The sequence below is a fragment of the Carettochelys insculpta genome, chromosome 1 (assembly GCF_033958435.1).
Source record: "Carettochelys insculpta isolate YL-2023 chromosome 1, ASM3395843v1, whole genome shotgun sequence".
Classification (NCBI taxonomy): Eukaryota; Metazoa; Chordata; order Testudines; family Carettochelyidae; genus Carettochelys; species Carettochelys insculpta.
The window spans coordinates 45,433,217-45,460,755 of NC_134137.1; the positions used below are offsets into that span (position 1 = coordinate 45,433,217).

A 27,539-nucleotide genomic window follows, 5' to 3' on the forward strand; every position below is an offset into this window, starting at 1 on the left:
TTCCCCACCACCTTAGCCAAAAAGCATAGCTGCCTTCCTCCTGTAAGCCCAGCCAATGTTTGGTCTGCTTTAAGTGCAGTGCAGTCATTCATCTGTCCTGTAAAGCATCATGTACATCTGTAGCACATTTCACATAGTTCTTCATTTAATCCTATGTGAGTGATGCACGCTAAAGTACTTTAAATAAAGCTTATATCTTGATGCTTCTTTTGAATCCTAGATGCATCCTATGTTGATCCACTTGGCCCACAAACAGAGAGACCAAAAACTGCAGCAAGAAAAAGAATGGATGAAGATGAGTTTGCTGATGAAGAATTAGGAGATGATTTGCTTCCAGAATAATGTACAGTATAAAAGAGGACAACATTAATTTTTTAAAAAAGTTTTAGCAGCAAAAGATTCAGCGATGATAATTTTGTATTAGAATTTGACAAAAAATGTTTGAGAAACTTATTTGTGGTAATGTGTATATATAAAATTGTGAATTTGGAGTCGAGTTTCTGGTATAATTAATAAACATGGTAAATTTATGGGGGCTTTTTGTTTGTTTTGTTTTGGTCATACATAAAAACTGTGCTCAGGCACTCTTCTAACAAGCTGGTTGTGAATTGTAGCAAATTTCAAAAGCTTTTGTTTGCAAAGATATTACACATTGTAACAGTGTGGAGCACAGATGTCTCTTCAGTGGTTTGCAATTTTAAAGCATCTTTCCATCCAAAATACCTCCAAGATCATTCAAGAAGGATAGGAGTTTCACAGGACTAACCGGAGGGCAGAATTTATTTTATAATCAATTTATCTATGTTAATAGGTTGTATAATCTCCCTCACTGTAGGTATTTAAGAGCAGATTAGCTAGACATCTGTCAGGGATGGCTTAGATGGTACTTGGTTCTGCTGTGAGGGCAGGGGACTGGACTCTATAACCTCTCGAGGTCCCTTCCAGTTTTAGTGTTCTATGATTCTATGAATAGCGTCACACATTGCATTGTCATCTTTAAGGCCAAATTCAGCGAAACACACAAGTAAATACTTAACTGAAGGAGGCCTAAGCATACACTTAAGATCAAGCTTAAATGATTTGCTGAATCTGGGCCAAAATGCAACTAAACTCAGACTGCACTATCAGCACTTCCTCACTCAAGAGATCCGTTCCTGGGTTGTTTAAGAAGTAAAATATCTTATTTTTGTCTTTTCTTGATAGCCCAGCATATGGTCAGTGTGCTGGATTGTATTCTAGCATGTGCATCCTCAACAGAATTGCCAGCTAGACTTAGGTTTCTGAATCTTAGTTATTGGGAATGAGGCCTATCCCAAAAAAGGGCTGAGTTTGATTTTTCAGATCCCAGGTTGAGTGTGCACAGCTAACGAGAAAAAAAAAATTGTGAACCAGTTTGATATGGCGTTATTGTGGCACAATACAAGAAAACAGCATTGTCGGACTCTACGATTTAGTGTCTTTTCAGAGTAGTATACTTCTGTATTAATTATCAGTCAGTCCACTGTTTTTAACATTGTTTTAAATAGTTTGAATTAAATGGCATAGATCAGTTTTTAAACATATTTGGCTATTTGATTTTCCATTTAGACTTCTGTACTTGGTACAACAAGGCTCAGTCTATTTATAATTCCATGATTCACAAGTAGATCTGTCAAGAGTATTCTTGTCTAGTTTAAAAAGCATTTCCATGGTTCCTCTGCAGGTCATAGATGTATTGTTGATTGTACCTCTCTCTGTGAATGTGTAACCCTAGGGGATCTTATTTTGCAGTTATCCAATAAATGATTTCTGGTGATTTTTTTCTGCGGCACAGTTGTCTTTCAGCCAAATGCAGCTGTCAGAATCCACTGGTTATGTAAGCTTTCTGCTCTGAAGCATAAATAGAGTGGAAGATAGATAACTTTGGAGAATCTGGGATAGCTAGTTGTTACAGTGAGAAGATGATAACCGCAAGTGTCTGAATTTAAAGTAAACTATGCCAGATCTGAAATGCTAGCTATAAACTTGCCAGATCCTGAAAGATAATTCCTCTAGAAAAGATTTGGATATAAATGGACACTGAATTCTATAAGATATCTGGGAATTCAAAGCTCAAACGACCTAGAAGAGCCTTATGGTCTACGTCTTAAATTATCACTTCAGCAAATGAAAAAACATCTGGAATATAGGGAGAAGTATACCCCTCCTTGGTAACCTGGGAAGAATAACCTCAGCAAAAACACATTCTTTCAAAAATCTTTCTGTAATCATCCCAGATAATACCCCTGCACAAATACAGAGGACAGTATTACAATTGTATACAGGAGAAGAAAAGGTCAAGAGTGAGTGCAGAGACTTTGTACAGACCCAGTAAATGGTGGGCTTAGCTACTGAAGATCTCTGCGGTACTACTATGTTAGCTGCCTCAAGGCAGTGCTCGTTGCGGGGGGCGGGGTCTGTTCTAAGCCAGCAACACACTAGTTCTTTATTAAACAAGAAAATTGTGGCAGTGTAAACATTGGTCAGCTACCGCAGATTGATAAAATAATTTAAAATCACACCTTCAAGAAACGTATACACATCCTTTAGTAAAGGCTAAGCTATGGTTTTGGGATAGAGTATACATAAAGTAAATTAGTTTCCCTTACCAACCACATGCACAAACTGGAGGGCTTTAAAAAGTGGCAAAGGTGTGCAATTAAAAACAGTTGGCCAGCATTGCAGTAAACAAGCTAACTTATTTAGAGCTCAAAACTAACTGTCCCATGGGCTCTTAATACCAATAGTTTCAAGTTCCACGTTGTGTCTCTCAGCTTTCTAGAAAAGCTGTCCTATAACGCAATCTAACTTTAAAAGAAGGGATGGCATCTGGTCAATTAGGAAACAAAAATAACTAATGTACAATATGTCAATCTTTGCAGATATATGGCACAAAAGGGAAAAGAGCTGACTAGATAAATTATCCCAGAGGAATGACCAGATATTTGAGCTGGAAAAGAAGACCAGCAACCACATTCTGGAGTACAATGAAAAAAAAATGTCTTTTCAGATACTGATTCAGTAGGGCCTTATAACAGTCAGGTCAAAATATTTGTTTTTAGATTGGAATGGGTAAGATACTGGCAAAACTGTGGTGAAAGCACAGATTTTATGCATCTATGCGATGTCCAATCAGAGAGTATGGGATCCAACTTACAACCAGCTATCACCAATGTTGGATATTTATTACAAAATGCTTCATTGCTAAACCTCCTGGGCTGCCTAGTGAAAATGACCATCCCAAAGGAAATGAAGTCTTAACCTTTCATTTTTTGGTAGCTGCTAAGCCATCCATAGCCTCTGATTGGGAAAAGGTAACTAGTCAAACTCTGGAGGAATGGGTCAGAAATAGGGGAATTGAATGTAAGCATATGGAAAATGGATGCACTGATTAACAGCCAAATAGAGGACAAATATATACTTTGATTCAGTATTCAGAAAAAAATGCATTCACCAGCACATGTACCAAAAACCCCACCTGGGGCAGTACTTTTTTATTGGGGCGGGGGGGGGGGGGGCTGTGGGAGGAAAGATTGTTGTGGTTTGTTTTTAACATTGACATGTGATAGACTGGTGTGGTCTGTTAAGTGGAATTAGAGGTTTACTGTGAAACAATATGGGGGAGTTGTAATGATGCTCACTCAAATCTGATAAACAGCTCAAGTGACTGTTGATGTAGCACTTACTGGTTTGTTTCTGATATATCATGCAAGGGTGTGTAAACCTTTTGCATGCCCTAAATAATTAGTTTGTAAACCAGAGAGAGACTTCTGGAAGGAGAGAAGGTTTCTCCTCTTATTTCTTTCAGTCCTCTCTTCTGCAGATAAGGGTTCTGTTCTCCCACCCTAAGGAAAAGCGCACTCAGCTAGCGGTAGTCCATCGCGGGCAGAGTCCCCCACAGCAGAGCTGTGACAGCTGGAGCTCGAGGTGCGATTAAAGGGATTCCTGTACTAGGAATGGGTTCCCAGATGCAAAGCAGAGCCATGAGAGGCCCAGAGGCAGCTGGTGGTTCCCCAAAAGCACTGGTGCAGGCTGCTGTACCTAGCCCATGATGTCCTGCTTGCAGGACACCAGGGGATCCACAGCACCAGGAGAAGGTTGCTACAGAACTTTTTCTGGCCAGGGATCTTTGCACCTGTCCATTTTCAGCAGAGTGGGGTTCCCCAAGGAGGTCCTCACAGATCAGGGGTCCAACTTCATGACGGCCCTGCTGCAAAGCTTGTGGGACAAGTGTGGGGTCTGGCACACCTGGCCCATTCTCCCCTAATCCTATTGAAACTAATAGGAAGACTTTCCATTGACTTCAGTAGTTTCTAATCTGGCTTTATGCAAACTTCTTTGATGAATAGTCAACTGGTTTACAAATATTACATCAATTTTGTGTTGAACACCTTCATGAGATGCTAGCTTTAGTTATTTGTTCATAATTGACCTGTAGTGTGGCACTTGGTTCGTAACTGGCTTGTACTGTGGTGCTACTCCACCTTCTGCAGTTATCTGTATCATTAGCTTAAGTGCAAAAATGTACTTATTTTCTATCTGTCCTTTCTAGAGTAATGCTGCAGCAGAAATCTGCAATGTGGTCAGAGCCCAGCTCAACAAACCAGCAGGGAATGGCCAAGTATATATTCGCTTTGCAGGTAAGCAACAGAAACTTCTCATCACACAAAAGTCATAAACATCAGGCATCCAGTTCACAAATTCACGCCAATGGCTGGATAACCTACTTAATCCTAAACTGTCTAATGGGGCTATCACATGTAATACTCATGGTAATTCCCTGATCAGATTACACCACAGTAGAGACTCATGTAATTCTAGGCTCTTTGCTACAGGAAGGAAATAAAGACTTGGAACATGACCACAGAAGAGCAATTAGGATGATGAAGAGGCTGGACAGAAATGTGCAAAGCAGAAGAGTGAAGGATACGTATTACCCTCTAGATAGCACTTCACAAGTGGGATGTTGAAAAGCTCTGAGCTGGTCTAACTCTGCTCCTATTTAAGTGAAACAGTTTGCAAAGGGAACTGAGTTAGGGCAATGCTGAGGATTTTTGAATATCCCACTGTTACAGCTTTAAAGTGCTGTGTAAAATTTAGGTACCTCTCCAAAGTGGAGCTGGGCAGCTGCTATTCCCACAGAGGTCCCTGGGAGTTGCAGGTGCTCAGCACCTCTCAGAATCTGTCCAATTAACAAATTAATCCTCTCAGTACACCTCTAAAGTGAGTAAATATAGTTATCCCCCTTGTACGGTGACCTCAGGCTATGTCTAGATTACAGCAATTGGTCCACAGAAGTTTCTGTCAGAAGATATCTTCTGACAAAACTTCTGTCAACAGATCATGGCCAAACTGCCAAGCGGATGGAAAGAGTGACAGATGCCCCCTGGAAAAAGCCAGACCAACTGTCTGTGAATAGATCTCTGTCAAGTCAATCAGTAAATTAGCAGTAGGTTTGCTGCTTCCCTGTGGCGAAGATGCACCCTGAAAATAACCCAGACACCCCCACTCAATGCACCCCATGACCCCACTCAGTGGTCTCCCATGGTTGTGGAATGCCAGGTAGCCTGGAGCTTGCTGGGTCCTACTATTTTGGGGCATCAAGCTCCCAGATTTTACCATCAAGACAGACAACAAAGTGCAGATGGGGCATTACCCCCTCCTTCCCCCCCTCCCCCGCTCAAGAGCAAAGCAGAAACACAAGCGACACCTGAGCCTGCCAAAAGCAGAATTGGGGTCCCCCCTGCTTCTAACTTTAGCTACAGAGACCAATAAGAGCGGTGTCTGGCCTGCTCGGAAAGGTTCCTCCTAGATGCACATCTGAAAACGCACCCGTGGGCTGCTCCAGGAGGCCTGGGCTTGTTTTCCCATCTCAGCCCATCAGGTTTTACCTGCTGGTTCGACAGGGCTCTGCTACCTGAAGCGACGGGGCTGCGCTCCGCGAGAGCTGCTGCAGCCCAGAGCTCCCACCTGGATCGTTCTAGTTACAGCGGCGCGTCCCCACGGCCGCTAAAAAGCCGCCTGCAGGCTGGGCACGTGGGGGGCAGCAGCGCCTCGGGGGCTCTCCGCCTGCGTTGTGCAGCTGCCCCCAAACCCAGCAGGAGGGGGCGGGGATGGCTGCGGGGGGGGAGGGCAGCGCTACTTGGCGCTCAGGGCCCGGCTGTGCGGCGGGTTTCGGCCCCGGTGCAATCGCGGCAGCACCTGGCGGGACCCAGCGCTCCCCGGCCGAGTCCCGGCCCTTTGAGCCCGAGAGGGGGAAACGAGCCGCCGCCGGGCGCCTCCAGACGCTTCTTGGCAGCGGCCGCGGGGCACGTGGCCAGTTGGCTCCAGCTCCGCTAAAGGAGCCCGGGGTGCGGAGCCGCTTCGCCGCCCTCCGCTGTCACCCGCCGCGGCCAGCATGCGGCACGGCCAGGTAAGGGCGGGACGGCGGCTCAGGGCAAAGCCCCGCGCTGCTCGGCCCTGCGCCCCCGGGGGCCCGCTGGTCCCGGGCCAGGCTGGGGCAGCGGTAGCGGTTGCAGTTGCCCCGCGGCGCTGCGCTGCCCTGCCGGGCTGGGGGCGCCCCTGTGCGGGCCGGAGAAGGGAGGCGGGCGGGCGAGCGGGCTCCAGCCGCCAGCGGTTACCGCGCCCAGCCCCGGAGGGGGGCGCCGCCCTGGCGAGCCGCAGCGCAGGAGGACTCGCCGCGTCTCGCTGTGTGTTACAGGGCCGGGCGCTGCTGGCAGTGCTGCTCCTCGCCGGCCTGGGGCTCCCCGCCCCGGAGGCCCTCAAAGCGCCCGGGCGGCCGGGGCGGCCTCGAACCTGCGGCGAGCGGCCGGAGGAGCTGCTGGAGCAGCTGTACGGGCGGCTGAGCGCGGCCATGCTGAGCGCTTTCCACCACACCCTGCAGCTGGACCCGCTGCGCAAGGCCCGCAACGAGAGCTGCCCGGCAGGGGGCAGAGCCGCCGGCGAGAAGAGGGGCCGCCTCCCCGTCAACCTGCACAGCGTCTCCCCTTGGGCCTACAGGTGACAGAGCCGCGGCCCCCGGGCACAAGCCAGGGGCGGGGCGGGGCCCTGACACAGGGCTCGCAGCGACGGAGCTGGGGTGGGAGCGGCTGGCTGGGTGGGGCCCGGGCGCTCACTGGGTAGGAGGTGGGAATGGATCAGCAGAAAGGGTGGGGGTTGGGCTGGGAGGGCAGAAAACCTCTCTGAGCCTGAGAGCCCTCAGCTCCCTCCCATCACCCTGCCTGGGACGCTGCAGCGGCCTGAGCCTAGGTCTCTTGTGTCGACTTGGCACCATTAACCCTCCTGGTACAAAGAGGTGTTAAGCTTGATTCTCTGTGCCAGGGGTCAGCAACCTTTCCCAGGCAGAGGGCCCGGTTTCCACCTTTTGACTTCTTTGTACAGCCCCAGTGCTGGTCATACTTTTTAAAGGCATTAAGAGTCCTACTTACAACTACTTAATTAGTTAATAAATTAAGTTGCAGAGCTTTACCATGTAGGTGGTGGTTGGTAGCATTCGCTGGTCTTTGTTAATCCATAGACGCGTGGCTTTGAGCAATCTCCCAGATGCATGGGGGAGGAGGGACGGGGCTGAGCTCCTTCCTCATGTGCTGATGAAAATCAGCTCACCATGTCAGGGTTGCCTCCCCACTCTGACACTCCGAGTGCAGAAGGTGGCCACAAAAACCTTTAAAATACTTTGCCTCCACAGGCTTTGCTTAAAAAAAAAAAAAAAAAAAACTTCCTAAGGTCACAGATCTCATGACCCTGGCAGGTAGTGACGACAACCCAAGTGAGAAAACGCCTCTTTAAAACTCAGGAAGACCCCGTTGGGATGTCTCCCTTAGGAGAGACTTTGAAATCAAAAAGGAAGAAATTAAGCTGTAATCTGATAATTGACCTTTCAGTTTTAGGCATGGATATACCCAGAGCCTTCTTTAGGACATAGGAGTCAAACCATTGTATTAAAAATGTAATTTAATCACAAAATAAAAGATGGAAAAATACCAAGAAAGTAAATAAGTCTGCTTAGTTGCTAGATGTAATTAAAACAACGAAGGATTATTATTATTGGAGCACAGAAAACTACCTCTGTTGGATTCATCTTAGAAGTTACAGAGTACAGCAGAAAAAATCAACCTGGCCTGAGAAGTCCTTCACCAATTTTAAACTAACCATAACTTAATTATGTCTGACTAAACATTTCCTTTCTACTTACATATCTATGGCTGATCATGCTGATTAGGATCAATCACTTCTGCCTTCTCTGTATCAGCCACACAGACAGAGACCCCTCAAACCGCAATTGTTCTCAGTTCAAAGAATTTCTTTTCCTCCCATTGGCTTACCTGACTGGCCCCCACCAAGAGCCCTCTGTTAACCTTCACAGACATTCAGTCATGACAGCTTTTGTACCACTCTTGGCACCCATGCCAGGGGTTGCTGACCCCTCCTCTACGAGAATGTCTCACAATGGTTTGCACATAGACCAGTGATGCTGGAACACACAAGAGAGTGTAAATTCTGACGGTGAAATCCTGGCCCTGTGGCACTTTGCCATGGGGCTTTGGTGGGGCCACGATTTTACCCTTGCCTCCCCCATGTCCCCCAAAAAAGGCTGAAGCCCACTTGCTCCCCTCTGCTGTCAATGCTGATAGAGGAGTCACCTTGACTTTCCCTGTGGTGTCTAATTTGGGTTTGAATGACCTGGCCAGAAGGGCTGACAGCCACCATGGGCCCAGGGAAAGAGGAAGGGTAGTTCTGTGCCCCAGAAGGGGTGCGGCAGTTAGCCCTCAATGCTGCCCAGCCCACCATGTGCCCCACCTCCCCCAAACCACACAGCTGCACTGAGCACCACTCTGACAGCAATTCAGCTGGGCCGGGATGCTGCTGTAGTAGTGGTGGCCAGGAGCTCTGGGCCCCTGTGAAACTCCTGGCTCCTTACAGTTAATAAAGCTATTAGCAAAAACAGACCAAGTGTTAGAAATAGGTAAGAAAATATTGTATGGTGAGGTAAAACTTGAAAGCTGCGAGAGAGATGCACAAAACAGGGCGGAAAGAGAAAAGCCCAAGAAAATGGAGTTGGCATTAAACTTTTTTCTTCACTGAGAAGCCTCTTACCGCCATCCAAAAGGTGGCACATGTTGCACACGGCCCCATGGGCAGTCAGCTGCCTCCTTGAAAACTGCTACTAGGAATCCTCTGTGATGTTGTAGCTGTTCCAGGGAGGTGCACACCCACAGCCGGTCAAATCAGGCTGCAGTTTAAACGCAGTCTTGCATGCCTCACGTAACCAAAGATTTAGGCTAGGTGGAACTTAATATAGACACCATTTGGAAAGGTAACACTGGTTATTAATTCCACAATCTTTCCTGGTTAAAGCCTGCATCAGAAGAGGAATCTGGTGTAACAGGGACTGGCACAAAGGGGCAGTAACCTCTTCAGTGAATTTTCAGAATATTTATTTTGTCAGTTACAGCAGGAAACATGACTCGGTAGCCTAAAAATTCACTGGCAATAAAGCAAATCCCATCTTTAGGAGGCATTTTACCTTTAGCAGAGAAAATAAATGATGAAGAAAACTGAGAGGAGCAGAATGTTAACAGTGGTGGGAGTCATTAATAATTCAGATGATTCCCTCAAAGAGAGGGAGACAATGGTACACTTAAAAATATCTGTTACTAAATAAAGAAAAGCTGCCAGACCCAGAAGTGTAGTTATATTATACTCTGAAGGGGGACTCAAAATCAGCAATATAGTTGGCTCCTATGGTCCTCCATACCACATCAGAATCAAAAAGGTGGTTTTCCTAGCTGCAGACTGATGATTTAGCCTGGGATCTGAAAGTTAAGATGAAACTTCAGTGCAAATTGTCCTCTGTGTACATTACTGCTGTGTAGGGGTTGGGCATGCCACCTTTTTTGGGGGGCTTCCACTCCCATCTTGTTTTTCCCACTGGAACACAATGATTTTGAGAAATCCAGAAAAGATCAGACTGTGGAGGTAGGGGGCCCTTTGCTCTCACAATGCCTGGATTTAAGTCAAGAACTCACTTGAGGCTATGGGCAATAATCCTGTTGAGTAACAAAAATAGTCTTGAAAAAAAAAAAGCCCATCGTGCATGCATGTGTGGACACAGCATAACAATGAGCTTCATGGATTCTGTAACAGTATATATCTTAGGCCAGAACTCTGTCCTGGTCTCTAAAAAGCATCTGAGTGCACCCTGGGCCATGTTTATGATTTGATGTTCCAGGGATGTGCCTTCATATTCCTGCCACAAACACTACCCTCGGGGGTTGGCACGTGCCTTTCTGAATGCCAGGCCCCACACTTGGAAGTAAAGTAAAATGGGAGGTTTTTAAAGCCTGGGAAACCAGCTGTGATCTGCCCTCTGTACTTCTCTGGACCTTCTTGAAGAAGGAATGCAGGACAGGGTCCTTTATCTTCAATCTTTTAAGAGGAGATAGTGAACACGAGAGTTAATAATCAAGCCCAAACCGAAAAGGACTTATTTCTCTCTACATTTCATACATGCTTCTGTTACAATGCTCTGCATGAAGGACAAAGTCACAGTCGTGCAGCACACGGGAAGATAAAAATACCACCTCACTAGGGACCTCCAGTAAACATTTACTTTGTGGCATGTTCCGTGCTTGTTTTTAGCTCAAAAAATAATCCTACCTGAGATCAAAACAGTTCATTTGCTCAAGGAACTCTTTGTAGCCCAACTAGTATATTTAGGAATATTACATTTTCTTGTAAATATTAAGGCTTTTTATAGTTACATAAAAATGCACAGAAACCCCAAATATGTTGACATGCTGAGAATAGCACGTGCTAATAAGCTAAGTAACTCACACCCATTTGTTCGGCTATATGTTGGTCTTCACCGGATTTTGCTCTGCCTGGGATAAGATAGCAAATCAAGGACTCAACTCTGCCACCGTACTTGTGTTGGCAGACAGATTTGATTTCAGTGAAACTCAGCACAGGCACAGCAGTATGTCCACCCAGCACCAAGGACACTCTAGGAAAAGGGGGAGCAGAAAGCCAAAAATCTGCCGCGCTCTCCTCCTGGTGTCTCTGACTATGCCAGTCAGACAGCCCCAACTTCTTTCGAGCCATTCAAGTAACACTAGACCAGGCGTGTCCAACCCGCGGCCCACGGGCCACATGCGGCCCTGGACAGCTAGTAATGCGGCCCCACAAGGTTGTAAACGTTTAACATTATTACGTGATTTATATACATTAACTATGTTATATATTTTGTATGCGGCCCAAGACAATTCCTCTTCACTCAATGCAGCCCAGGCAAGCCAAAAGGTTGGACACCCATGCACTAGACTTTTAATGTTTATTGTTTTACCAAGAGCCCCAGTCAGGGCTCAGTAACCCAGTGTGTTTGGTACTGTACAAACAGAAAGACAGAACAGAATGACGTTCCCTGTCACCAAGAGTTTATGGGTTATTCTTGATATATTCTTGATATCAGACAAGAGACAACAGCTGGATACAGTCAGAGAGAGAGAGAGAGAGAGAGAGAGAGAGAGAGAGCACAAGGAAACAGGCAGTGGTCGCTGCATGTCATTGACCTCACTGTCTATCAGCACTGGGGCAGAGGAGGGTTTTTGAAGGAGGAAAATTAGGTGATATGGGGGGCAAGGGGGTGTTCATGGGAAGCACCAGTGGCAGTTTCAGTGAAAACATAAAGACTATGTCTACACTATGAGATAAAATCAATTTTAAGGCAGTTAGCACGATTTTTCCAAGTGCCTGGCCTCACTGTACATGCCATTAGCTCAATGTATGGACCACTAAAATCTACGTGATATTGAAATGCTAACATCATAGTAACCTGACAGGTGTAAGAGTCAATTAGAATTTAACATGCCAAATGAAGGGTAGTAAGGTTGCAGCCTGTCTTTAAATCAAATTGCTTAGCCTCCACATATGTCCCGTATGTGCCCCACAATGCATCACAGTTCTCCGCACTGGCCTCTTTCAGCTCCACTGCTCTCAATTGCAGAGGAATTTGGCAACAGGAAAGACTGTTACAATTCAACACTTGCAAGCCCATGGCTGTACGGTCATGGGCGGCTGAAGAAAAAAATCTTTATTTTTCCTTGCGAGGACCACAGCTGTGGGGCCTGTGCTTCTGTGTGTGCTTGTGTAGCTGCCTTTTTCTCTGCACTACCTGGCGCTAGGCACTGGCCTCCTGTACCATGTGTCAGCTAGGTTGTGGGTGGGGGTTGTGCTTGGCTGGTAGTATGAGAAACTTCTTTTCAGCCATTTACACACTGTCCTGACCCCCCCCACCCCCCCGCACATCCCCCCCCGCCCCTTCCCTCACCCCCAGAGGCGCCACACAGTCCGGAACATTCCCGCGCCCAACCGCATCACATGGCTTGACCCTGAACCAATAAAAGGACGTGCTGCGCAAGGTACCAGGCAGATTGCGCATGGTGAGGGGCACGATTTTCAGGGGCTGGCTGTAGCTGGGGGTGTTGTAGCTGCCCAGGAGCCTTCTCCCTTGGCAATAAAAATTTTTGGGGGCTAGCTGTAGACCGGGGGCGGGGGGGTGTATCTTTTAGCCACCCCAAGCCGTACATATTTCAATGAAAGCAATGTATTAGCTATGCAATTACCACAGTTGCTGAAGTAAGGCTTGCAGCAGGGAATATTCTTGTCCTAAGGGTCGTCTTTTCCAGGTGGCAATGTGGCTATAGTCAGGGGGGTCTTGTAGCCTGATGGAGCATTTGCATGTCAGTGTAGCAACCATGTCTACTTAGACAAAAGGGCTTCTTTGGTAGGAGGCCCAACTCCAGATAAAAGGTCCTGAAAGGGCCTCCGTGGTGGTCACAATTTTCATGGCTGTCGAAAGTGCAATGTCTTTTAGCCGCCCTGGGCCATTACTGATGATTCATTTGAGTTTCAGTGTGGCACCCCATGTCTACTTCAGAGTCCTCTTTCTCAGGAGGCATAAATCAATTTCCAAGCCCAAAATAATCCTAGGAACACTGTTTCAATGCAGCACGCGTGTCTGCTTAAACATACTTAACATGGCAGGGGAAAGAAATGTGGGAAGATGGCGTCATATACCCACATCTATTTGTGGGGGCCAGAATGCAACAGGGCTCAGAGAACTGTGGGATGGGTTCTCACAATACACTACAGCAGCACTCAATTTAAGCTTGATTTAAGCTACTTGTGTGTGGCAGCAGTAAGTCAATTTTGTGGGAAGGTGAAGATGCTCAAAATTGAAAGGTTAAAACCCAGCGTTAAGAAATCGATTTTAATAAAAATCGATTTTATCTCATAGTGTAGACACAGCCAATGTGTTCAATAGCGGACATGCCTCCTGTCTTTTAGTCATACTGGTTTTCTGTTCTTAATTGAAATTTTCCATTGGGGTTCATGAAGTAATCAGAAAACAGCTGCCACACACTTGGAGGGGCCTCGGCTGCAATCTTACTGGCCCAGTGATGCAGAGACCTAACGTTCCCTGCCTAAAAGTAGATCTCGGTGGCAGGACGGGCTATTCAGTGTATTATTACATCATGACTATAATGGGGCTCCAGGAGCCCTCCTAACACAAATAATAAAAATGTACAATCTTATTGAAGACATGGCTTCTCTTGTCCTCTGCTACCTGTGATACTGTCAATTCTTAATGACAGCCTATGATTTCATAGAGGTCTGAGGCCAGAAGGGGTTATCATCTCAGGTCGTCTGGCCTTCTTTATATCACAAGCCATAGACTTTTGACCCATAATTCAGCCTGCAACACATTGCGTGATAGGGTGTCTTTTAACAGGATATTCAGTCTTGCTTTCAAGATGTCAGGTGATGGAGAATCACCCCTCCTCTGGGTAAGTGGGTGCAGTGGTTAACTAGCCCTTCATGTGCCACCCTAAATATTTCCTTTGCCTCCTTGATTTTTTTCATTCGAGTCACCAGAGACAATGACCATCCCCACTTTAGCAGACTCTTAGCTAAGCTTCTTCCTATTTATTCTCTCCTCACAAGCCTCTGCCCTCTACCTCGCTGATCCATTGTGGCGCTGTTCTGAATTTCCCATGTAGAGCTGTCAGTGTTTTTCTGGTGGCTGGGTGCCCTGCAGTGAGGAGAGTGTTGAAGTTGTGGTCACCCTGATGAGAGTGAAGAGGGATTTCTCCCTCCCCTGTGCTGTGACATGCTGCCGTGTGTCTAAAAGCACATAGTTTAGACCACCACCCCCCACACACACAAAATCACCCTGATCACTCACAGCCTGACTGCTCTCCACTTTACTCTCTGCCATTCAAGAGCTCTATGAGCCTTTTTTTTGCTTTCCAAGTGCATTTGCTTTTTTTTCCCCCCAAAACTTAGGTCTCTGACCCTGATTTTAATCTGTCTGGTATCTTTGGTATTATTTCTATGTCTTCACGTAACATTTCCAACAGCTGCCAGTGTGGAATCATCTGCAGCATTTATTAACATAAACATCCTGTTTATACCTGCCCACCCTCACCCGCATTAATAATGAAGAGGTTCAGTCAGTCCCAGCCTAGCTTTCAGCCCTGCAGTTCCCCCAGAGCACCTGCCTCCACTCAGCACATTGCTGTTTATCACAGTTCCTTGTATAACCTTTCCATTCACATGAGAGCATCACCAGCTGGGCCACCTGTCACATAAGTGTCTGATGCTCACCTGCTGCATTCCCTCATCCAAGCGCTTAATTTGATCTTCAGCCCCATGGACACATTTTTAAAGCAATTGGCTGAGGCTGGAAGAATGCAAGCACGGTCCAGCTGCAGCCTCTTCCCTGGCTGCTGTTCGCCTCTGTTGCTATTCTCCTATTTGCTCCTTCATTTGCTTATACAAACTTCAAGACCTACATCATTTTTTGGCTTCCTGCCCTGCAGCAGTTGCCAGACTCGCCATATGGATCAGCCCATAGGCCTGTCTGGGCCAGGATCCTGCTGCTGGCAGTACCTGACCCATGGGAGGGGGATGCCGCAGTGCATCTGCCTGATACTGAAATCCCACCCCCTCTGCCCAAAGCAGATCAGTCTATGGACCTGGAGCTTTCTGCAGCTCGCCCTGTGACTTTGCAGAGCTGGAAAGCACCAGCAAACTGAAGTCACTAAATTAAAGTCAATGGAAATTGAGTGTGCTCAGTGTCTCACTCGCTCTGCTGAGCACTTCCCAGGAAGGGGCCCAGAATTAGCCACGCCCTTTAAAAGGGCAGCCAGTAGGGAAACCTGTGGATTGCTGTACTGTGGATAGTCATATTTCTACTCACAGGCTGCTCCTCCTTTCTAACACTAGTACATGGATATGCACCAGTGTCACTGACAGCTGCTTTTAGGAGAAGCTGGCTGGGTTGCCATTCGGGGGGGGACTGGGAGCTGCTGTAGCCCCCTCCCCAAAATTCGAACCTCTGAATTTCGTATTTGAGGGCTGCTTAAGAGCTGTAACTAGGTCTAGGGCAGGGGTCAGCAACACCGGCATAGGGACCAAGAGAGGCACATGGGCCTATTTTCATCAGCACGTGAGGCGGGTGCTCAGCCCTACCCCGCTCCTCCCTCTTGCAGCAGGGAGCTTGCTCAAAGCTGTGCCAGCACCTGTGGATTAACATAAGACCCGCTAATGGTACCAACTGCCAGTGCCTTATTTCTAGGGGAAAAAAAAAAAGGTGGCAGAACTCAAGCCCCAAACTGCCCTTGCCCTGGCCCCAAAGCCCAACTCCCCCTCCCCTAAGCAGAGCCCAAAATGCCTCCAGGCAGCTTAGCCCGAGCTGCCCCCGCCCCAGGAGGGGCCCAAACCACCCCCCAGTGGCTTAGTTGACCCCCCTGGCAGGGACCAAGCTGCCCCCAGGTGGCTCAACTGCCTGCCGGCAGGGCCCAAACCATTCACCAGTGACTTAGCCGCCTCACGTGGGGCCGGAGCCAACCCCCTCCCCCCCCATGTGGGGCCTGAGCTGATCCTTGGGGTGGCTTAACCACCCCCCCCCCAATGGGGCCTGGGCCATCTTCCCTTGCATGGGGCCTTAGCCACCCCCTTCATGTTTCTCACTTCCCCCCCAGTTCTGAGCCCATCCCCCCTTCTTGCCCTCCCTGCTCTGGTTCCCCCTTTGTCACCCACCAGCTTCAGGGCTGCACCAGCCACCCTTCGCCCTAGCCCAACCAAGCACCTGAGCAAGGCAAGGGCTGGCAACAGCAGGTGTCTGGAAGCTGCCCAACCACCTTTTAAAAATGGCGTCAGCAGGAGAAAAAAGCGGCAGAATGCTGTTCTGTGGCGCAACACTGGGAAAAAAGCCCTGGCAACCACCATCTTAATGGTGAAGCTCTGCATTTTAATTTATTTACTAATGAAGCTGTTGTAAGAGGGCCAGTTAGTGACTTTAAAAAGTATCACCGGCACTTGGACCATACGTAGAGATCACCTCCGTAAGGTTGCTGACTCCTGGCCTAGGGCATGTACTTTAACTGCAGAAGGACTTGTGCTGCTCCCATCTTTGCCTTTGGGGCAGGGTGTTCATAAACAGAGGGAGGCAGGGTGATTAAGGTAACAAAATCAACAAGAAGTCCTTTGGTACCTTATAGACTAAGACTGCCCACTAAAGCTTATGCTCCAAAATATGTGTTAGTCTATAAGGTGCCACAGGACTTCCTGTTTTTGAAGATACAGACTAACTCAGCTACCTCTCTGATACTTGTCCCCATGCTAAGCTAACAAAGGATTTGGCATTCAAATAATTGAAATGATCAACTGATGATCATAAAAATGTTGCCAGATACTCCACTTAAAACAAAGGGCAGAAATAAATAGTGTTGCCCAGGGTAGGTGAACAAGTGCTGTTCAACTTACTCAAAAATTATCTTAATGGGGGGGGAGGGGAGGTAAAAAGTGAGGTGGCAACATTTGCAGATGACACAAAATGACTCAAAATAGTAAAACTTTGCTCCCTCATGCCCCCACTTTGACACTGTCCTCCCCCACTACTGCAGCATGCAGAGGTCGTCCTCCACCGCCGCCCAGCCCAAAATCTGAAATGGTGCCCTGGGGCGCTGGTCCTATGCTCCTTGGTCCTTGCTCCAGTCCAGCACTGCTTCAGAAGGCTGGTTCTAGTGCTTGGCTTGCCGGCTGCACTGTGCTTCGTGCCCTAACCAGGAGGAGCCGCCCTCGTTTAAAATGAGAGGAGCCACATGCTGGCTCAACAGACCCATGAGCAACTTTACAGATGTGAGAGGAGTCACTCCACAAGTGAAGTGATACACCATTAAATGTTCGCTGGGTCCGCTTCTCAATCCCAGAATCGTGGTCGAAGTCCTGTCCTCAGTGACATCCCAGGCAAAACTTCCACTCTACAGGTACTTGTGAGGTAGGAGCGGGTGCGTGATGCATTCCACTAGGGCAGCTGCATTAAACAGATAGGTATAGGAATGTACGTGTACGTATGTATAGGAATGACATTCAAGTCCCACCGAAAACCTCACTTCTCCCTGAGTCCCGCAAGAAGAGGATAGAGAGAAACTGTTCTCGGTGTCAGATAGCAGAACAAAGAGCAATGAATGGTCTGAAGTTACAGAAGAGGAGAGGAGTAGGTTGGATATTAGGAAAAAGTACTTCACCAGGAGGATGGTGAAGCACTAGAATGTGTTGCCTAGAGAGGTGGTGGAGTCTCCATCCCTAGAGGTTTTTAAGTCCCAGCTTGACAAGGTCCCAGCTGGGATGACTTAGTTGGGGTTGATCCTGTTTGAAGCAGGGGACTATACTGGATGACCTCCTGAGGTCCCTTCCAGCCCAATGATTCTAGGTGATTATATACATTATGAAAAATACCCATTAAGTCCCTCTCATCTTTGGATTCCCCATTACAGCTTCTTCTGTGTCTGCTTCTAGGACCCAAGCTTTCGTAGAATCCTAGGTCTGGAAGGGACCTCAGGAAGTCATTGAGTCCAACCCCCTGCCTAAAGCAGGATCAACCCCAACTAAATCATCTCAGTTAGAACTTTGTCAAGCCAGGACTTAAAAACATCTAGAGATGGAGAGTCCACCACTTCTCTCAGTAACACATTCCAGTGCGTCACCACCCTCCTGGTGAAATAGTTTTTCCTAACATCCAACCTACACTTGCCCCCTCTGCCCTCCTAGTAACTCGAGACCATTGCTATTTGCTCCACCATCCCTCACTACTGAGAACAGCCTCTCTCCATCCTCTTCAGAGCCCCTTTTGCAACCTCCATGCCTGATGGAAATGTGCACAGTAGTGGATCCTGAAGCAGATCAGAACCCTTAGATTGCCTTTTTTGTGTTCTGTACAGTGCATTGTCTTTGCTACTGAAATGGTCACCATCTCCTTTTTACAGCATAGTTAGAGGCTGTTACTTCAGTAGTGGGTTACTTAGTACATTATATGGTAAGATGAATACATTAACATCTCCAAAACTTCCTAAACGGGCTAAGTTGCTGGGCACGTCTTGGCCGTCTTGTTCTCCTGTTGAGTCCTGCCGAATAACACTGAGGCTATGTCGACACTTGCCCCGAACTTCAAAGGGGGCATGGTAATCAGGGAGATTACTAATGAAGTGCTGCGATGAATATACAGCACTTCATTAGGCTAATCCTCCCCCGCAACTTCCAGGTGCCAAAGTGTCAAGGGCTGTATCTAGGAGATTTTACAGAATTCAGCATTATCATGTGCTAGAGTGGAATAGCGCAGAAGTGCAGCAGAACACAAGTCTGCTATTAATCAGATCCATAGTTTCATGCAGCTGTGTCATGGTCAGCTGGACTTTATCAGCATTCCAGAATGCTAAGCATCCTCCCCCATTGAACATGCTGAACAGTTACAGGATGCACATTTTAATGCTGCTAATATTTTTTAGGGGAAGGTACCTCCTTCTCTACTGGACGTGTTGCTATGGTTCTTCCATCAATTCACTTTACACTTTAATTTGTTTTACGTATGTATTGGGCCAACTCACTGCTGATGTAAAAGGACACATTGACACTGATTTTGTAATTCAGTGGAGTGGCACATGCTCAGCCCCACATTGAATATGACTGAGTGCAAGTAAAACACTGGGAAATTGTAAAGTGGAATATAAGTGATAAAGTATGATTATGCATCACCTACAGGCACAGACCTACAGGATAACCAGATCCTCAGACAAGTCAGTGATTTGCAAGCATTTCACTTTCTAACAATGTTCAGAGTTTGCCATCATACTAAGCAAACATCAGGAAGTTTGCTTTTCATTGGGAGCTCTTAATGCACGCAAAGGGGTCACAAGAAAGAACAAGCCAAAATCTAATCACATTTCACCAGCCATTCCAATTCAGTAAAGAATGTATTTAGAACAGACATGAAACACGGCATCTGTGTAGAACTGACTGCCAGGAAATCATTTCAGTCATCTGTATGTTTAGCCTGCTGTCTAATGGCCATTTAGCATTAACCCCCACTCATACGGTGATTACACAGTCCCAACTTTAGTTGCATGTGGGAAGGTGTCACGTGAAATTAAAATACTATTCAGTAGTGTTACTTCTTATAAACAAAACATTTTTAGTTCTTTCCTAAGGAAAAAATGAGTATATTATGGATTGCATGCTTCTAAGCGATAAAGCTGCATTTATTTCAGCAGCTGAGGAGGCACATGAGCCCTGTACATGAATATTCATGTTCTACACATGACTACAGGGGCAGGTGGGCAGTGGCACAGACTGTATGAAAGGAAGACATTAAAACAGACACTTTTTTCATGACAGCTACCTGATGATCTCAAAGGGTAAAACTCAGCCTCACACTGAAGAAAGAAAGACAATGAGGCTTTATAGGAAAGCTTTTCTTTTAAGATTTGGGCTCAAGACTCAGAAATTTGGATCCAGATTCAAAGTTCAGGGCCATTTGGTTTCAGAGTTTGTTTCAACCCATTTTATGGAGGGAAAACAGCTGTGAAGTTCTAGTCTGGCTCCAAAACCTTTCCAGAATCTGGATCCAAGCTTTGGCTCACAATCAGCTCTGTTTTTTTCCACTACTTTTATTACTTTGGACTTGGGAGCAGCCCCACAGCTCAAACTGTAAGACACTTTCCATACAACACCTATTTTGATTCCCACTCTATCTTTTCCAAGTGATCCTCTCCCACCCCATTGTCATGTGAAATTTAGAAAACATACCCTTCTTCTTACAGAACGTTCAGGATGGATCAGTGAAGGTAAGAAACAAGAAAGCGAGAAACCTCTATTAGCTAGTCAAGATGCACTTCCATGGGGTCTAACAACAGTCTAAATCAAGTGGAAGAAGTGCATGACATAGGAAATACTAGTCACAGTTCAGTGTGGGATGGGGGTTTTATTTATATCAATGTAGGAAATGAAAATTATTCAGTGTCTGCATTTTGCTGGTCCAAAAATCTTGTTTCATAGTGATCTGACTTGAGGTAACCCTGAAGCACACAGGTATTACCCCAGAGAAAGGGAGCAGGCAGAGTGAAGAAAGGAAGGTTGCAAAAGACCTGTAACACTATTGACTTTTGAGCATAAAGGTGTTATTCATGTTCTGTGGGATAAGTCAACACTTAAGAGCCAACAACATAGCGCAGGGTGCAACCCAAACTATGCACTGATTGCTCAAATGTACCTTACTACAGGAGTGCTGACATCAGTTGTTTCTGACTGAAATGGATCCCTGAAGTCTGCACACAACAGCATGTTCCTAGAAAGAAAGATACAGCAACAGGTTGGAGCTTTTATACTGAGGCAGTGGGCGTGAAACTTGACCCTAGGCTTGTGGGATGCTGGGAAATGAGATTTCAAAAAGCAACATGTCAGCTTAGACCTGGGTGATGTAGAGAATGTAATGTGGTAATGACCTGATCAGGTTGCATGACACACAAGTAAATTACTTCATTCTTTTTTCAAGAAGATAGAGGTTTTAACTCTCTGATAGGAACACAGGTGTTATCAGACTGGATCAGATTCACAGTCCATCTAATTTTGTACCCTGTATCCAACAATGTCTAGCACCACATGTTTTTCAGGCAATAGACCAGGAACCCCCGAGTAGGCAGAGGTGAGGTAACCTGCCCTCCATGAAATTCTAATCATGGTCCTAAAATTTAGAGATTGGTTTAAATCCTGAAGCTTAGGGTTTTGCCTCCCTTCCAATACTCTATTTTTTAATCATTAACTATTATAACTGGATAGTCTTGTTATCTGGCTAAACATCCTACCTGTCTTTGACCCTTGCTAAGTTCTTGTTCATAAGCCTTGAACAGGTTATTATCTAGCTTGACCTTCAGTATAACACAGGTAATAGAAGTTCCCAAACTGATTCTTAGCACAGATCTTTAGGAAGAACATTGAGTCTTGAGCTAAAATGGTCAGCGATGGAGAATACACCAAGATCTTGGTAAGCTGTTACCAGGCCTGCTGATGCGGGGGAGAAGGGCGGGGGACAAAGGGGCTAGTTGGCCTTGGACCCCCCACTTTCAAAGGGGTCTAGTGCTCCGAGTCCCTTTGAAGTGCCACAGCAGCACTGCTCTGGTTGCACATGGCTGGGGGGTGGCACTTAGAGCTGACTGCCCATGGCCCCACCCCTTCCAGGTCACAGAGCTGGACCTCCCACCTCCACACACCTTTTCCCAGGGTCTGCAGCGGCCGTCAGCCTCATTGGTTGCTCCAATGGTTAATTACTGTCACAGTTTAAAGTGCAGGTTTTATGTCCAACCTAGCTTCAGTGTCCAGTCACTGGACTGTGTTAGGCCTTTCTCTGTCACGTAGTTGTAGCTACTTACAGACTAATCACTTCTTGCTCTTAACCTTTTCTTTGTTAAACTAGATGCAGTGATTAACTCAAGAAGCTCAGTCTAAGGTACGTTTCCTAATCCTCTAATCATTCTTGTGTCTCTTCTCTGAACCTTCTCCAATTTATCAACAGCCTTCTTGAATTGGAGTCAGTATTTCAGCAGCAGTCAGACCAGTGCTAACTACACAGGTAAAATAATCTCCTCTCAATCAAGATTCCCCTGTTTATGCATCTCAGGATCAAATTGGCTCTTTTGGCCACAGTGTCACACTGAGAGCTCATGTACATCTGGTTATCCACCATGACCCTCCAATCTTTTTCAGAATCACTGTTCCACCATCTGTAATAATGGCCTACCCTCTTTATTCCTAGAGGTACACATTTATACTTCACTATACTGGAACACACACAGTTTGCTTGCAGCCAGTTGCCAAGCAATCCATATGGCTCTGTATCAGTGAACATAAAAAATGGCCATACAGGGTCACACCAAAGGTCCATCTAGCCCAGTATCCTGTGTTTCAACAGTGGCCAGGTATGTCAGAGGGAATGAACACAACAGGTAATCGTCAAGTGATCCATCTCATGGTGCTCATTCAGTGACTTGTCCTCTTCACTATTTACCACTCTCCCAATTTTTTTTGTCATCTGCAAACTTTATTAGTGGTGATTTTATGTTTTCTTGGTCTTAATGTACTGTAATAATGAGTTCCACAGTTTAAGGTGAGGGTTTCGTATGGTCCTCAGATAAAACATTCAAAGCCAACTCAGCAGAGATCTGGTCCTGCCGCAGGGCACAGGGCAGGCCAAAGCCTGGACCTGACTAGGAGTTCTGGGCTGTGGAGTTATAGTTTTAGTAGTCAGTTCTCTCTGAATCTACAACTAAACCCTTGTTGTTGAGCTGATTTCTTGTAGGTGGCACAGCAGACGTGTCTCTTGAAGGAGGATTGGGGGCCAGGGGAATTGTCCTGTGGATTAATTTTTATGTACAAGCTGCCCTAGAGCTAGATTTTTTCTCAAAAATTATTCCATAAAAATAACACACAACCACCGCCTCATAAGATAGCAGGAGAAGGCAACAAATAAAAATGGTTTTGCACGTCACCTCTAAGTGGGTACTTGGGGCTAGAGTCGCATAGGCATGTAGAGAACTGTCTGTGTAGCTGCCACTGACATCCACAAGGTGCCTGCTCAGCTGCCAGGCAATGCTGAAGGCCCCTAAATCCCCACAACTGTCTAACTTTCCATCAGTGAGCCTGTCCTGTCACTGCCCCACAGCTAATAAGCTGCTCTGTGTCCTGTGCTCCCATCTAAGCCCTGCAAGGTTCTCTTGACCCATCCTATCACACCAGCAGGGCCTGCTACAGCAGGAGTGCCCAGAGCACACCTGTGTGGCTGGCTGATAGGTGCCTGCCAGAGTCTACCCAAAAGCCTGGGAGCTTCTTTCTGCCTGATCTGGTTCAGGGACTTGACCCCAGGTCTTTCACATCCTCAGAGAGTGCATGAGCTACCAAACTTTGGGGTAGTCTGTGGTGCAGCCTTCTCCATCTCACCTAATGAAGCTGTTCTCTTTGAGTCATGGGGCCGGTGTCACCAGCCAAAACTGAGAGCTTAATCTCAGAATGCCCAATTTTGCCTAGTGGTTTGGTCACTCCCACTGCCAGGCAGGAATATGGGTTCAAGTACAGGCTCTAACTTGGGCAGAGCAGGAGGCCACTCGCAGCCCAGGGGAGTGCCCTAACCGCTCGGAAATTGGGTGGGGGAGGTTCTCTCTGGTTATGAAAAACAGCTGACCTGACTAAGGTGCCTAACTCCTGGAGGGGATTCAGCAGTAACAAAGGATATGTATTCCTTAAAGCTGCAGAGAGCTTCAGTGAAAGACAGCCCAAAGATCTGAAGGTGTTAGAGTCTCCTGTCAGCCTAGCCCTTGCTTTTCCGCCGAGTTCAGGATTCAAAACAGGTCTGTGTCCGACTCTCTCAAGCCGGGATTTTTAGAAACTAAGGCGAGTCAGATCCCAGTGTCCCAGATCCTGATCCATTCAGTAACTGCCCTGCTCTTTTTCTTTCCACTTTGCAATAAAGCAGCACAACAGCAATAGCTACAGCTATTTTGCCTGGCAAAAACCCCGACAATTTATATAATGTGATTTGATGTCAACATTTGTTCTAATGGTTTCCAGATGCCTTACATAAAAACACAACATGAATATTTATTTACTTCCCTGCAGAATTTCCTACGACCCAACAAGGTATCCCAAATACATTCCTGAAGCGTACTGTCTGTGCAAGGGCTGTCTCATGGGGCCTTACAGCGAGGAGAATTTCCACTTCCGCAGCACTCCAGTGTACATGCCAGCCGTCATCCTGCGCCGTACCTCAGCCTGTGCCGGGGGTCGCTACGTGTACACAGAGGATTATGTCACTGTCCCTGTGGGGTGCACATGTGTACCTGAGCAGGAAAAGGAGGCAGACAGTGTCAATTCCAGTATAGATAAGCAAGAAATGAAGCTACTGGTAAACCAGAATGACAAGCCAGCATCTGAATGAGACACGTTCAGGGAACCTGGTGTACAACATTAGTGTGAAGTTAATATTTCACTGACTCAGGAGATGCTACAGCAACAGGGAGAAAGTCATTTTTGCCTTTCTAGCTATCCCTGCTGCAGTTATAAGGGAGTGGCAATGTTCAGCAAATTGCTACTCAGCCATGGCAGAAAAGATACACGAAGTAAGAAGGATCTTTTCTAAGCTCAGTTTCTTTGAGTTTTTTTGCTTCAAGTTAAACACAGTTTTATTCTATCCTTGCTTAGGTTGGGTGAATTTTATATGGAGCTATAACCATGCGAAATGTTAGCTACTTTTATAACATACTGGTGGCCAGTACTTTATAATCATGTTATTTTAAGCCTTTTGCTAATTCTATCTAAAAAATCACTTAACTACAGCACACGTACCATCACGGTAGCAGTAGAAAGGAAGCCAGTACAGGTTGAGCCTCTCTAGTCCAGCAGCCTTGGGACCTGACTGATGTCAAACAAAAGAATTTGCCGGACCATGGGAGCTCAAATATTGGTAATGCTGCTAGACAATACTCCCACTGCTCACTGGGATCTTAGAAGACATTTGGGGGTAAATAACAGCACAGAACACCGACAGCTAGGACTGGTAGCTGTAAACTAACTTTATGGAACCAGGGGAAACTTGGGCACACCCATGATAAGTCATCGACCAGCTAGCTAAAATAATGCTGGACCTTGCGTATTGCCAGCCAAGAGAGTGCTGGACTAGAGGGTTTCAACCTGCAAGTGAGATTGCTGAGGGCCTCTTGTTACACTACAGACTGTAAAACTCCAAGTGAGATTCTTGGCTGCTACACCCTTAGCTATTTAGGCAATGTCTACACTCACCGAGAAGGTCCATGGCTGATACACAATTTTAGGTATGCCACGTGTGTACCTGAAATCAACTTCTCAGCCACTGACTGTTGTCCCTGTCTTCATGGAAGAAGGTTGACAGGAGCGCTCCTCCTGTTGACCTTCCTTAATCCTCATGGCTTGTGAGGAGTTCTGGGGTCAACGTTGACTCTGGAACACACCATTTCACACATGCACAAAATGGTGTCCTGGAAGATTGAACCTGAGTGGTTGATCTTCTGTGATCAGTGTTGATGTAGCTTCAGAGTCTGCAAATTGGGACCTTTTCCTCTTAGTAGTTTTCAGCAACTTTGACTTGCTAAAGTTATTCCTACAACACTCAATGAAAGGAGACATTCTACGATCATTGCTGAATTCTCCGCACGACTCAGAATATCAGACCTGCTGAAAAAATACAGCCTACATGTTACAAAACTTTAATATTAACTTTTCTAATATGGGTTAAATCTTTCTAGTAGTAAAAAGACAGATACTAAAGTGGCACACGGACAAAAGTATTCTACATTGGGGGAGTGTAAAGTGGAGGGGTGGGCCTCAGGAGGGGCATGAAATTTTGTAAGGGGCTGCTGGGTTTCAGACTCATCCATCTCATTAAAATATTGAAATATGTTACTGTTTTATGTGTGCATATTCACGTTTATATGCTGATTAATAAATTTTTTACATTTTACATACTTATTTTCTTACATGTGCCAAAAGGTTTTGGTTTTTTTTTAATCTGAACATAACTGAAATTTCTCTCAGCTTGGATTACATTAGTTGGGGTGGGGGGGTGGGCACTGGCTCCTAATTATAGGGTCAAAAATCATGGGGGGGGGGCGGGGGCTGACATAGAATCCAGAACAGAGATGAGCAAACTTTTTATCTCATTCCCTATCAGCCTCTTAATTGTTAGTCATGATGGCTGTATCCTTTAAAGTCACAAGCTTTGGCATGTTGACAATAAGAACTAATGTAATTTGGTTACTTGTACAACTTGTGTTAGTGTCTTTCCTGTGCATGATCAGCAAAGGGCTATGACCCTGTGAACCATCAGTCGTTATGATGTCGGGGTGCTAGAACAATTGTTATAGTGGTAGAGGGGTACTGAGAATGAATTTACCTATACAGCCAGCGTACATTGGAAATCACTTCCAGCCAGAGGGTGGAGCAGCACTCCAGTTTCACTATGTCTGTGGTAGATTCGGTATGATCTCCCCAGCATGTGACAGCCAGTGGAGGGCAGTAAGATCTCACATTTTTGCAGAGGTCTGCACTTCTAAGCAGGGAACTAACCGTGGTACCCACAAGCTGTTAGCACATGCTAGCTAGCTGAAAGACGGCGTTTCTCCCTCTCCAGTCATCCAGGAGGGGCCGTTTCTCTGCTAAATGCCAGCTGTAGCACAGCCACTTGCTGTCTGCCCACACAGCCAAGCCATCTCTCTCAACAGGGAGAATAAGACAGCTTTTTCATCAGGAAGCTCCTGAGAATGGGGATAATGTGCTTGTATAGTCACACATTTGCAGCATCAACACCCTCAGAATTATACTTGGCCCATGCAGGTGTTCTTGATGTTAGACAGAATCAGCTGTGCCTGCAGGAAGGCAAACACTGCCCAAACCATCAGGCCTTTTCCTGTATGCCCACAGTGCACAGCAGGCATTGTGGGGAATGGGAAAGCCCACAAGCACAGCAGAAATTAACAGGCTGAATAAGCAATGAATTCAAATCAGTCACACTACATTAGATGTGGCTTTTTGTGTTGGTAGGTAACGTGTAAGCACCATATCTTGTCCCTGGTATAGGAATAAAAGTCATAGATGGGGCATAGCCAATAAGCAAAAATTCACAGCAGCAGGCAACCCACAACCAGGTCTTGACTTTTCCTAAAAATACCCTGGGGGAGGGAGACTAACAGTTGGAGCCGCCCGCCCCCCCCCCGAGACTGATTGTCAGCCTCTGGCTCCAGTCCCAACCACTGCTCGTGGACCAGGGGCTGACTACCAGCTACTAGGGCGGCTCTGGTCCTGGTGGCTGTTGCTTCTGCAGTGATGGCCATTGCTCAGAACCTGGAGCAGGGCTGTCCCAGCCCTAGGCTGCTCAGGTTGGGGCAGTTGCTGATCCAACAGCCCCATGACTTTTTCCTTTTGTTCAAGCTGAACATCAGCTGTTGTTCTGGCCGCTACTGTGGTCCCACTGCTATTCCCTTGGCAAGGACTGACAGCCGCTCCATCACCTCTGTGATGGTGGGCTGAAGCTCAAGCAGTCACAAAGTTTACAGAATTCATTATCTTGTGACAGAATTGGATCATAAGAATGGCCAGACTGG

At 46.5% G+C, this 27,539-nt stretch overlaps 2 protein-coding genes across 4 annotated transcripts in view; both read left to right on the forward strand.

The window, feature by feature from the left end:
- The window catches only part of IFT88 (intraflagellar transport 88), an 82,709-nt gene extending 80,924 nt beyond the window's left edge, over nucleotides 1–1,785 (forward strand). For all 3 annotated transcript variants that reach the window (XM_074985281.1, XM_074985271.1, XM_074985291.1), the window contains exon 26: nucleotides 221–1,785. In XM_074985281.1, the coding sequence (XP_074841382.1) occupies nucleotides 221–342 (122 nt within the window). In that variant the 3' untranslated portion in view covers nucleotides 343–1,785. The remainder of the gene's footprint in view (nucleotides 1–220) is intronic.
- Nucleotides 1,786–6,299: 4,514 nt separating this feature from the next.
- Nucleotides 6,300–25,879, forward strand: IL17D (interleukin 17D). The gene is made up of 3 exons (XM_074982100.1): nucleotides 6,300–6,430; nucleotides 6,719–7,017; nucleotides 24,025–25,879. The coding sequence occupies exons 1-3, from the start codon at nucleotides 6,416–6,418 to the stop codon at nucleotides 24,341–24,343; spliced, it is 633 nt and encodes a 210-aa protein (XP_074838201.1). The 5' UTR covers nucleotides 6,300–6,415; the 3' UTR covers nucleotides 24,344–25,879.
- Nucleotides 25,880–27,539: the final 1,660 nt, after the last annotated feature.

Bases quoted from the DNA above. Each gene is read 5' to 3' on its own strand.
- IL17D (XM_074982100.1), top strand. The intron at 7,018-24,024 runs GTGACAGAGCCG...ACTTCCCTGCAG, and splicing joins GTCTCCCCTTGGGCCTACAG to AATTTCCTACGACCCAACAA.